At 45.6% G+C, this 12,890-nt stretch overlaps 1 protein-coding gene across 7 annotated transcripts in view; it reads right to left on the minus strand.

Annotated features, from left to right (window-relative positions):
• Positions 1 to 3,577: 3,577 nt before the first annotated feature.
• Positions 3,578 to 12,890, minus strand: part of LOC100084604 (exocyst complex component 1-like) — an 85,204-nt gene continuing 75,891 nt past the window's right edge. For 6 of the 7 annotated variants that reach the window (XM_029067747.2, XM_029067748.2, XM_029067749.2 and 3 more), the window contains 5 exons: positions 11,711 to 11,894; positions 10,336 to 10,535; positions 7,292 to 7,486; positions 4,311 to 4,496; positions 3,578 to 3,928 (listed from right to left, as the gene is read on the minus strand). In XM_029067747.2, the coding sequence (XP_028923580.1) occupies positions 4,341 to 4,496; positions 7,292 to 7,486; positions 10,336 to 10,535; positions 11,711 to 11,894 (735 nt within the window). In that variant the 3' untranslated portion in view covers positions 3,578 to 3,928; positions 4,311 to 4,340. Of the gene's footprint in view, positions 3,929 to 4,310; positions 4,497 to 7,291; positions 7,487 to 10,335; positions 10,536 to 11,710; positions 11,895 to 12,890 lie in introns of those variants that run through there. The other variant, XM_029067751.2, reaches the window with a different exon arrangement.

Here is a 12,890-nt window from a genome sequence, read left to right on the forward strand (position 1 = left end):
GTCTCAAACGGAACTGTGGGCTAAAAATGTGTCCTTTGCAAAAGGTGACCTGCAAATTTATGTTTCCAATAACACTGTAGAATGTTTTACTCACATGACCCAGCTTTAATTACAAGGATAATCAATGGATGTAGCACTCTTTCGACTCCCTGGCAGAGGGACACAATATAAATATGAATGAATAAAAAGTCCCCACTTCCCTCCATGGTACATGCCTCTGCTTATAGCAGGAGCATTCAATCAATTATTTCAATACAATCACAGGTGCCTTTGAAATTCACGGAGAGATTGCTCGATTCATTCTGAGGACAGAGTCCAAGGACTAATTCAATAATGCAAACATAACCATGAAAGACAGAGAGCCTCAGAGGTGGAAAGGAATGGCAAAGGGAAAGCTAGAGAATCCCTGCAGTTGAGTTGGCTCCTGTAAAAAATCAAATTTAATTGGTTCTGGATTTTTGGCTTTTGCATCACCGGACATTATTGATTTGACATGCCTATTCTGACTGGATGACATGTAGTAAAAAACAATTCCCCTTAAGCGTCATGGTCATCACCCAGTCGGGGAGAGGGGCCTGGCCTGGATAAGAATGGAGATGAGAACCCTCTCTGCATAGTGGATAGAGCACGGGCCTGGGAGTCATAAGATTACGGGTTCTAATCCCGGCTCCACCACTTGTCTGCCTGGCAAGTCACTTGGCTTCTCTGTGCCTCAGTTATCTCATTTGTAAAATGGGAAATGGAGACTGTGAGCCCCATGTGGAGCTCACATGGAGAGAAGCAGCGTGGCTCAGTGGAAAGAGCACGAGCTTAGGAGTCAGAGGGCATGGGTTCTAATCCCGGCTCCGCCACCTGTCCGCTGTGTGACTTTGGGCAAGTCACTTCACTTCTAGGTGCCTCAGTTACCTCATCTGTAAAATGGGGATTCAGACTGTGAGCCTCACGTGGGATAACCTGATTACCCTGTAACTCCCCCAGCGATTAGAACAGTGCTTGGCACATAGTAAGCGCTTAACAAATACCAACATTATTATTATTATGCGGGACAAGGATTGTGTTCAGTCTGATTTGCTTGCATCTACCCCAGCGCTTAGTACAGTGCCTGGCACATAGTAAGTGCTTAACAAATAATAAGTGCTGGGGTAGATACAAGCCAATCGGGTTGGACACAGACCCTGTGTTATCATTATTACTGTGAATCCTCAGTTCAAAAATATTAATGGCAATGAGGTGAATATCCTGTTACTTGGGCTTATTGAACCCTTGGTGAGAGATAGGTTTAGATATCTGTTCTTGAGTCCACTGCCTGATTCCATTTCTTAACTCTCCCCTACCCCATCACACTCCACCTGACTCCTCCTCTTCCCCCCCAAAATTCATTTATAAGATTCACACCCACACCAGAGTTCCCCTGGACCGAAAAGGGATGACTTCCACCAGCTCACCTGTTCTCTCTGCTCAGCTGGCATTACTTCATGGTATTTTTTAAGCATTTCACCATGTGCCAGGCACTTCATTAAGCACTGGGACAGATACAAGCTAATCAGGTTGGACACAGTCCGCGTCCCACATGGGAGTCAAAATCATAATGCCTATTTTTTTTGTAAATGCGGTAACTGAGGCACAGAGAAATCAAGTGACCTACCCAAGGTCACACAACAGTTCAGTGGGAGAGTAGGGATTAGAACCCAGATCCTTCTGACTCCCAGGCCTGTGCTTTATCCCCTAGGCCATGCTGCTTCCCAAACAAGTGATTAAGAAGCGAGGGAATGAATTCCATCCTCCTCATCCCAGAAGGTGATGCGCCTAAAATCTGAAACTTGAACTCGCTCTCATTATCATTGAGTTGCTCTCATTATCTTAATTTAGTGGAAGAAATCACCTTTAATAGGTCAGCAGCCAATCACTCTCCTCACCGTGGTTATGCCTTGGCAGACACTGTGCGGTGCTGTGCACTTCTTAATCAATCGATCGATGACTATAATTGGAATACTAATAATTATGGTATTTGTGAAGCACTTACTAGGTGCAAAGCACTGTTCTAAGCGCTGGGGGAGATACAAGTTGATCAGGTTGTCCCACGTGGGGCTCACAGTCTCAATCCTCATTTTACAGATGAGGTAACTGAGGCACCGAGACGTGAAGTGACTTGCCCAAAGTCACACAGCTGACAAGTGGCGGAGTCAGGATTAGAAGCCATGACCTCTGACTCCCAAGCCTGCGCTCGTTCCACTGAGCCCACGCTGCTTCACTCTGGTTGGATTCCAATCTTCTGAGGCTGATCGTTTCCTCTCGGCAGCATGGGTGGTGCAATGGACTCTGACCGTGCAGTAATGGTCATTATTTTTATTTAATTAAGATGGGGCAACATCCTAATGCAGATAGAGTAAGGATGCCAAGGATGGTGCTTCATTTTGAATTGAGGGTCAATCCATCACTGGTATTTACTGAGTACTTACTGTGTGCAGAGCACTGCGCGAAGCATTTGGGAGAGCACTACGCAACGGAGTCGGCAGACACGTTCCCTCTCATTCATTCATTCAGTTGTATTTGTTGAGCACTTATGGTATGCGGAGAACTGAACTAAGCACTCGGGAGAGTACAATACAAGGGTAAACAGACACATTCCCTGCCCACAATGAGCTTAGAGTCTAGAGGGGGAGACAGACATCAATATACATAAATAAATGGTGGATGTGGACATAAATGCTGTGGGGTTGGGAGGGGGGATGAATCAAGGGAGCAAGTCAAGTAGAAGGGAGTGGGAGAAGAGGACAGGAGGGCTTAGTCAGGGAAGCCTCTTGGAGGAGACGTGACTTCAACAAGGCTTTGAAGCGGGGGAGAGTAATCCGTCACTTGTCAGCTGTGTGACTCTGGGCAAGTCACTTCACTTCTCTGTGCCTCAGTTCCCTTCTCTGCAAAAATGAGGATTAAGACCGTGAGCCCCACGTGGGACAACCTGATGACCCGGTATCTCCCCCAGCGCTTAGAACAGTGCTTGGCACATAGTAAGCGCTTATCAAATACCATCATTATTATCATTATAAGGGGCTCCCTGCTCGTCTGCGCCAGTCTGGTGTGAAACCCTTCGAAGATTACCAAGCCGCAAGTGGAGGGTGTCTAAGCGTGGCCCCCTTCGAGGCCCTCTGGCCGTTCAATTAATTGCGACCATTTGTCAGGCTACCGTCGTCAAGATTTCAACGGGGTCATTTACGTTGTTCGAGTCTGGCTTCTATTTGCTTCTCTTTCAGGAGGATGAAATACTAAGTAGAAACGATACGCGACCACCTTTTCTCCCCTTTGTTCCGGCCGGAGAATCATATTTTCCATTTCAGCCTCACATGAGTGCCGGTCAGCCCAATCAGGATGAAATAGCCCCCGAGCGGGGACACAACTGGAACAGACTGGAAGATGTCATTATCGCCGAACTCCCGGTTGGAATCTGCCGAACGGGGCCACCGAGAGCCGCTCATTAAAAAATCAGGAGGGCAGGAACAATCAGATAAAGGAAAAAAAAAAAGCTGCACTTTCTTGACCTTTGAAAATTAAGCCCTTTCGAGAATATTAATAGTAACCATTGAACATCACATTGAAATATCTTTTATTTTAAAGTCTTCTGACTTTCCACGTGCCCTAAGTGAAACATTAAACAGTATCTGGGGCATCTGGCATGAACAATAACATGAAAAGTTGCTAAGGGCAGAGGGCTGGAGAGGGGAGATTATACGCATCTGAAATGTGGCTTGTGAACATGCAACCGCAGGCATCAGCTCAGCACAGTCCTGGGATGAGGGAAGCAGTATGGTGCAGTGGATAGCACACGGTCCTGGGAATCGGAAGGTCAAGGGTTCTAATCCTGAATTTGGCAGTCGCCTGCTGTTTGGCCTTGGGCAAATCAATTCACTTCTCTGTGCCTCAGTTACCTCATCTGTAAAAGGAGGATTAAGACTGTGAGCCCTATGGGGACAGGGACTATGACCAACCCAATTTGTTTGTAACCTCCCCAGTGCTTAATACAGTGCCCGGCACGTAGTAAGTGCTTAACAAATGCCGTAACTATTATTATTATCATGAATCCTTGAAATGACATGGGAGGTGGGGGACATTTCATGTGGAGAAAAACGGTCCCCAATCTGGATTTATCCTGGGCAAAAAAAAAGAATCCACCAGCTCCAGAAAGGAGTTCATTCATTCATTCAATCATATTTATCGTGTGCTTACTGTGTGCAGAGCACTGTTCAAAACTCTTGGGAGAGTACAATACAACAATAAAAGACATATTCCCTGCCCGCAACGGGCCGAGTTCTGACCTGAATGGGGATCCATCCCAGAAGGCCTTGTTACAAATTGGATTGAGTGATGGTCTCAAAATATTCAAGTAAGTCCTCCACTGAGAAGTCCAGAGCGATTCCTGATCCCTGGTAGCAGCGATGAATCAGATGGTCAAACTCATGGTACTGCTGCAGGACTTCTTTCTCCATGGCGTGCCAGACCAACTGCAAGGAAAGCTCTCAGTCAGTCAATCAATCAGATTTATTGAGCCCTGGCTGTGTCCTGAGCACTGTAGTAAGTACCCACTTTTCCTCATCTCCCACTCCCTTCTGCATCACCCTGACTTTTTCCCCTTGCTATTCTCCCCTCCAAGCCCCACAGCACTCATGTGCCTATCAGTCATTTTATTTATTTGTATTGATGTCCGTCTCCACTCCCGTAGACTGTAAGCCCGTTGTGGGCAGGGAATTTCATTCATTCATTCAATAGTATTTATTGAGCGCTTACTATGTGCAGAGCACTGGACTATGCTCTTGGAAGGTACAAATCGGTAACAGATAGAGACAGTCCCTGCCCTTCGACGGGCTTACGGTCTAATCGGGGAGACGGACAGACAAGAACGATGGCAGTAAATAGAGTCAAGGGGAAGAACATCGCATTAAAAACTATAGCAAATAAATAGAAGCAGGATGATGTACAACTCATTAAACAAGATAAATAGGGTGATGGAAGATCTATACAGTTGAGCGGATGAGTTCAGTGCCGAGGGGATGGGACGGGAGAGGGGGAGGAGCAGAGGGAAAGGGGGGAGAGGAGGGTTTAGCTGCGGAGAGGTGAAGGGGGGGTAGAGGGCGCAGAGGGAAAAGGGGAGCTCAGTGTGGGAAGGCCTCTCGGAGGAGGTGAGCTGTAAGTAGGGCTTTGAAGAGGGGAAGAGAATTCGTTTGGCGGAGGTGAGGAGGGAGGGCGTTCCGGGACCGCGGGAGGATGTCACTATTGTTGTTGTACTTTACTCTCCCAAGCACTTAGTACAGTGATGTAAACACAGTAAGCGCTCAATAAATAAGATTGAATGAATAAAGGAATGCTTGGGGGAAGTACAATATAACAGACGCGTTCCCTGCTCACAATGAACTTACAGTCTAGAGGAGTCAGCAATCCACTCCAAGAGTATCCTGCCCCTTATGCTCAATTAAGGCACGCCCTGCTTTAGCTTATCTTGTCTGCATCTGCTGGGTGCCTGACCTGCTATATCTAGCCTAACAGAATGTTATTTCTTTCACCTCAATTTCCCTTAGGCCCACAGCACTTATGTACATATTAGTAATTTATTTATATCAATATCCGTCTTCTCCTCTAGACCACAAACTTGTCGCGGGCTGGGGATGTGTCTATAACGGACTCTTTATTATTTTATTCTCCGAAGAGTTTAGTTTAGTGCTCTGCACCCAGTAAGTGCTCAATAAATACAATGGATGGATCGATACTGTAGGACATGCCTCCTTTATCCAGGCTACGTGGATCGGAGGCTTTTCTAGAAATAATTCGGGATTAGGCGCTGGTCTATAGAAACGCTAAGCTGGGGTGGCACTTGGAGAGAAGATGCAATGTTCTACCAAATTGAGGATTCCCTCAGGCCAAAATCCTTTTTCTTTTGTCTTTCAAGAGCCTGAGTCACAGTTCCCACGGTATATATGGGTAAAAGTTTGACACCCACTGAAATCAAGCTCTCTAGAATGTTGATCTGTCCTCTAGCAAGTCCATTTGGTTTCCAAGTTCAAATGATACAAGGCAGGAGAAGGAACCTAAAGGGAACGGAGTAGGTCAGAGTGAGAAGACTCCATTAGCCAGGAAAACGGAAAACTTTGGAAGTTAATCCAGAGAGGGAAACAAAGGTACTGTGGCCTAGTGGAAAGAGCATGGGCCTGGGAGTCAGAAGACCTGAGTTCTAATCCTCCATCTCTCATTTTCCTGTTCTATGACCTTGGGCGATTCACTTAATTTCTCTGTGATTTAGTTTCTTCATCTGTAAGATGCTGAATTCCTCCTATTTAAGCTGTGATTCTGTCTAATCTGATTACTTTTAAATCTCTCCCAGTGCTTGGTATATAGTAAGCACTTAAATTCCATTATTATTGTTGTGGTTATTAATAATAATAAATTTATTGTTATAATTAAGAATAATATAACGGATACTACAGAAGCATAAGTAGGACCACTACTGCTCATACAATCTCTTTCATCTTTCAGCTAGTCCTGGGAAATCAGCTGAAGACCCTGAAATTGTATCTATGATCCTTGGACATTTAGTAATAATAGTAATAATAATGGTATTTGTTAAATAATAAATCATGTTGGTATTTGTTAAGCACTTACTATGTGCAGAACACTGTTCTAAGCGCTGGGGTCGGTACAGGGGAATCAGGTTGTCCCATGTGAGGCTCACAGTCTTCATCCCCATTTTACAGATGAGGTAACTGAGGCACAGAGAAGTGAAGTGACTTGCCCTCAGTCGCACACACTGACTATGTGTCAGGCACTATATTAAGCACTGGGGTGGGTACAAGCAAATTGGGTTGGACACAGTCCCTGTCCCACGTAAGGCTCACAGAGTCAATCCCTATTTCACAGATGAGGTCACTGATGCACCTAGAAATTAAGTGACTTGCCCAAGATCACACAGCAGACAAGTGGCAGAGGAGGGATTAGAACCCATGACCTTCTGACTCCGAGGCCCATTCTCTATCTACTACGCCATGCTACTTCCCACCCTCAACCCCACAGACCTTAGAGGTATATATCTTATGTTATAAATTATGTTATAAATTATTTTTATTAATTTCTGCCTCTCCCTCTAGACTGTAAGCTCGTTGTGGGCAGGGAACATGTCTGCTAACTCTGTTGTAGTCTCCCAAACTCAGTACAGTGTCCAGCACACAGTAATCACTCAATAAATACCACACTGACTGATTAAAGAAAGAAAGTGAAATCCTCAGATACGCAACATCAAAGGAACACTTACGGGTAACAGGTTTTCTTCTGGGGAGAGATGTTTGATAATCTTCTTATAAAGCACCTCTAAGGACCTCTTCACCTCCTTGCCAGGATACTTCTCAATCACCTTCCGGAGTTCTTGCTTGCTGTACGCTAGCTGGAAACTCACTTCCTCCTCTTTCACCCCCTGGGCCAAACGGGTTTTCACGCCATCGAAGAAACACTGAGGGGACAGAGAAAAAGGTCAAATTAGCAGCCCTTCCTTGGTTTATCCCCTTGACGGAGAGAACGTCTGTCTCCTGCTAGAGCAGACCTCATGCAGGGGAGAATATTAGGCCTACAAGATGCTGACTGACCTACGTATCTCCTATTTACCCCAGGGTTTATCACAGGGCTTAGCATATGGTAAGCATTTCATAAATTCTGTAACTATGAATACCAAACTTGCTGCTCAACTAGGGTGATCAAGTCACTTACAGAGCCGAGAGAACTCTAGGTTGTAAGCTTACTGCGGGCAGGGAATGTGTCTGCTATATTGTTATACTGTGCTCTCCCGAACGCTTAGTACAGTGTTCTGCACACAGCAAATGCTCAGTGAGACTGACTGAGAAGAGAGCCCGTTTGTTTTGTGTACCTGGTCACCAACAATAAAATTATTGGGGCAGAAAACAGATTTTTTTTTTGTATTTTGTCATTCCATGATCTTGAGTAGAATCCCCAAGACACTGACTTAGTACGCTGCCAAGACTAAGAATTGTTCCCATAGTAAGTGCTTAACAAATGCCATCATCATCATCATCATCAACATTATTATTATTATTATTATTCAAGTCAATAAACTGCGGTTAATGACTCAGAAGATGCTTGCGAGAAAATGTGAATGGTCTCTAACAGGGGGAGTAACTTTTCTGACAACCACATCTCTGATCAAACTCACAGGGTGCAATACACCATCTAACCATGGTACAGCTCTTCCTGGGGGAAATCAATCAGTGGTATTTTCTGAATGCCTTCCGTGGGTGGAGCACTGTACTAAGCGCTAGGGAGAGTACAAAACAGTGGAGTTGGTAGACATGTTCCCTGCCCACCACAAGCTTATAAAACACAGAGAAGGCATCAGCCACGTACACAGTGATTACACTGGGCCTTTCAGGATGCTACAAACATCAAAATCTCAGTGACGACCCCACCTAAAAGAAGCTAATAGATTGTGCACCACCATATCAACAGGAACGCCCCATGAGGCGATCGTCGGTTGAAATCAGAATGAGGAAGGATCGAAGGAGAGACGATACGTGGACAGTTGTGGTGAGTGGGCCCCTTGAGGTCTGTTTATTTTCCAAAGCAGAAGAATTCAAAGTTCAGTCAAATCAAATGAGTCACAAGCCAATGGGAAAAAGAGCCAGGTTTCACTGCCGGAGTTAGGCATGAAACTGAGATAAGAGAGGAAATCATGGTCCGTTGGAGCTGGTGGGGCAGTTTTCTTCTGCTCGATGGTCAAAAGAGAAGGCAGGATTTGTTTGAGAATGATTTGCAGGAGGTTTGGGCGGGCAAAAATGACACCCGTCAACAACCCTCTATAACGTATGTGTGTGAACAGGAAGATAGCAGCTTAGGGAAGCAGTGTGGTCTAGTGGATAGATCATTGGCCTGGAAATCAGAAGGATCTGAGTTCCAATTCCAACTCTACCACTTGTCTGTTGTATTACCATGGCAAGTCACTTCACTTCTCTGTGCCTCAATTACCTCATCTGTAAAATAGGGACTGAGACTGTTACTCCCATGTGGGACGAGAACAGCGTACAACCTGATTAACTTTTGTCTATCCCAGCGCTCAGCACCGGGCCGACACATAGTAAGCGCTTAACAAATACCATAAAAAAAGTAGTAGGATTGAAAGCCAGGGCCCCAAATTCACAGAGGCCTGAAATGATCATTTCTTCATTTCTTTCTCCTTTTCTTACTTTTTCTCTCCTTCTATCTCAGTCAGTCGTATTCACTGAGCGCTCACTGTGTGCAGAGCACTGTACTAAGTGCTTGTGAGAGTAAAATAGAACGGACACATTCTCTGCCCACAATGAGTTTACAGTTGAGAGCGAAGCAGTGAGGTTCAAAAGTGATTTACGGTTTTCAGACGAATGATATTCCAGGAGGTAAATCCTAGCTGGTGGAGAAGCTAGCAGGTCCCCGGGATTCTTCCTCACAGTGGGGGTTACCCATGAAAACACTCAGACAAGTCGCAGAATGCCAGTGTTTCAGAACTGCACCTCTATAAACCCCGATAAGAAGTGGGTGAAGATTGAGGGGATCTGAAAGTCAGATTGGAGAAGCAGCGTGGCTCAGTGGAAAGAGCACGGGCTTTGGAGTCAGGGCTCATGAGTTCGAATCCCAGCTCTGCCACTTGTCGGCTGTGTGACTGTGGGCGAGTCACTTCACTTCTCTGGGCCTCAGTTCCCTCATCTGTAAAAACGGGGATGAAAACTGTGAGCCCCACGTGGGACAACCTGATTCCCCTGTGTCTACCCCAGCGCTTAGAACAGTGCTCGGCACATAGTAAGCGCTTAACAAATACCAACATTATTATTATTATCCCCACTGAACTGTGAGCTAACCGTGGACAGGGAACGTGTCTACCAACTCTTTTCCACTATACCCTCCCAAGCATTTAGTAAAATAAATAAATGGTGGTATTTGTTAAGCGCTTACTATGTGCAAAGCACCGTTCTAAGCGCCGGGGGATACAGGGTAATCAGGTTGTCCCACGCGGGGCTCACAGTTCTAATCCCCATTTTACAGATGAGGTAACTGAGGCACAGAGAAGTGAAGTGACTTGCCCACAGTCACACAGCTGGCGAGTGGCGGAGCCGGGATTCGAACCCATGAACCCTGACTCCCAAGCCGGCGCTCTTACAGTCCTCTGCACACACTAGGCTCACTGAGGGCAGGACATATGTCCGTTTAGCGTTACGCTGTACTCTTCCAAGTACTCCGCACGCGGTAAGCACTCAATAAATACAACTGAATGAAGTGTTCAGTACATGCTATTGACTGATAGACAATTAAAAAACTTACATTTAGTTTCTCCAGTGGCTGGCCCAGGTATTTGATGACATACCTGTCCAAATGCTCACTGTACCTCTTCTTTGCCTCCTTCCTTCGGTCTTCTAAGATCTGGATTTTCATTTGGGAGAGAAAGCAATGAATGTGGTGGAAATTCTCCATCTTGACCATGTCTGCATTGATCTTCAGGTTTGTGGAGGACAGCTTATCAACTGAAAAGGAATGAAACACGAAGTCCAAAGGCAAGAATGAAAGGAAAGGAGTCACACCACTGAGTTGGGAAGAAGGCTATCTGTATTTTAGTCCTGGATCCTCTAATAACTCTCCATAAGGTAAAGTCACTAACTGTATCTCTACCTAAGTTTCCCCATATAATAATGTTGGTATTTGTTAAGCGCTTACTAGGGGCCGAGTTCTAAGCGCTGGGGTGGACAGAGGGGAATCAGGTTGTCCCACGTGGGGCTCCCAGTCTTAATGCCCATTTTTACAGATGAGGTCACTGAGGCACCGAGAGGTGAAGTGACTTGCCCACGGTCACACAGCTGACAAGTGGCCGAGCCGGCATTCGAACCCATGACCTCTGACTCCAAAGCCCGTGCTCTTTCCACTGAGCCACGCTGCTTCTCCTACGCAAATAGCACAGTGGAAAGAGCACGGGTCTCAGAGTCAGGAGTCCTGGGTTCTAATCCTGGCCTACCATGTGATCTTGGGCAAGTCACTTAACTTCTCTGTGCTTCAGTTTGCCCATCTGTAAAATGTGAGTCCTCTGTGGGACAGGGGCTGTGTCTGATAATAATGTCGGTATTTGTTAAGCGCTTACTATGTGCCGAGCACTGTTCTAAGCGCTGGGGTAGACACAGGGGAATCAGGTTGTCCCACGTGGGGCTCACAGTCTTAATCCCCATTTTACAGATGAGGGAACTGAGGGACAGAGAAGTTAAGTGACTTGCCTACAGTCACACAGCTGACTGATCTGATATGCAGTATCGATTATCCCCCATGCTTAGCAAAGTGCTAGGCTATAGTAGGCACTTGACAAATATCAAAATCATTAATTATTATTTGTATCAAGAATACAGTATGATATATCCTACTTATTTCCCAGAGACGTTTCAGGGACAAATGGGATTTAAAAGAGATTAACATTCCTCAGGAAAAAAGGTACTCTGATATATAAATCTCTGAATTAATCTAAGAGGGAAGTTCGGAGTGAGGAATACTGAAAGAAGCCATCAGGACAAAATAACCAACATGAAATAAAGGGTAATATTCCAGGATCCTTAAAAAGCTTCGACTTTTGATTTGATGACATTCACTCAAAGCACACTCATTCATTAAGGGATGTTTGTTTTAAGAGTTGGCTGAAATGGGGCTTCCGTTCACTCACTGCTCTTGAAGACCAAGCCTATCAGCTTGCCATGAGCCCTGTCAAGATCTTCTCTCCTCTTAGTCGATTTGAACGCGTCTTCGGAAACCGTGACAAATTCCTCAAAGCGACTGATGAACGGCAGAACACCAAGCCTCATCTTGCCGGAAACCTTCGCATCCTCAATCTCCTTGCACAAGGAAGCCTAGTGGCAAGAAGACAAACGCATTTTCCTGGATGACGACTCACCTGCTCCACGGTGAACAAATGCAAGGATATTAATTGTGGTATTTGTTCAGGGCTTACTATGTGCCAGCCACAAAGTACCATACGCCGTACTAAGTGCTGGGGTAGACACAAGATAATCGGGTTGGACGCGGACCCTGTCCCATACAGGGCTACCGGTTTCAATCCCCGTTTTACAGATGAGGTAACTGAGGCACAGAGAAGTTAAATGACTTGCCCAAGGTCACACAGCAGACAAGCGGCAGAGCCGCGATTAGAATCCACGTCCTTCTGCCTCCCAGGTCCGGACTCTATCCGCTAGACCGCGACGCTCCCGTGAGAATCAAGTGGATCCATGTTGGGGAGACCGATAATAACGGTAGAATTTTTTGAGCACTTACTATATGCCCAGGATGGTACCGAGAGCTAAGATAAATATAAGACGATCAGAACTGATAAATTCCCAGTTCAAATGGAGCTCGCAGTCTAAGTAACTCTTCTCGATATGAAATCTACCTAGAGCTGAGCGTGGTCCGAGGGTACAGCGGTCTGCACACAAAGGCGCTCATCGATTACAGACGATTGATGACCATTGTCTTTTAAGCACAAGGGCTAAAATGACCATTTGGTTCCAGTGTCGGGGAAAAAGTAGGTGTCACCATCAACTAGTTTTTCTGGCTCCCCAAATCACGTTAAGTATTAAAACAATGAAACGAGCATGCTCGTAATTACCGTATCAAGACAAACAAGATTCTGTCAGTGAAGGAGGTAAATTGGGTAACGGGAAGACAAAAAGAGAAAGCAGGAACCCTGCCCTGAGCACATGATATGTCGACCAGATTGTGTGAGAAAAGGAGAGTCGTTATCATGGTCACACTCTTTCCATTAGTATTATGGTATTTGTTATATGTGTTTACTATATGTCAAGCAGAGTTCCTTCTGACTTGCAGTGGTTCTCCTCCTATGTCTCTGACCA

Source organism: Ornithorhynchus anatinus, chromosome 6 (assembly GCF_004115215.2).
Source record: "Ornithorhynchus anatinus isolate Pmale09 chromosome 6, mOrnAna1.pri.v4, whole genome shotgun sequence".
Taxonomy (NCBI): Eukaryota; Metazoa; Chordata; class Mammalia; order Monotremata; family Ornithorhynchidae; genus Ornithorhynchus; species Ornithorhynchus anatinus.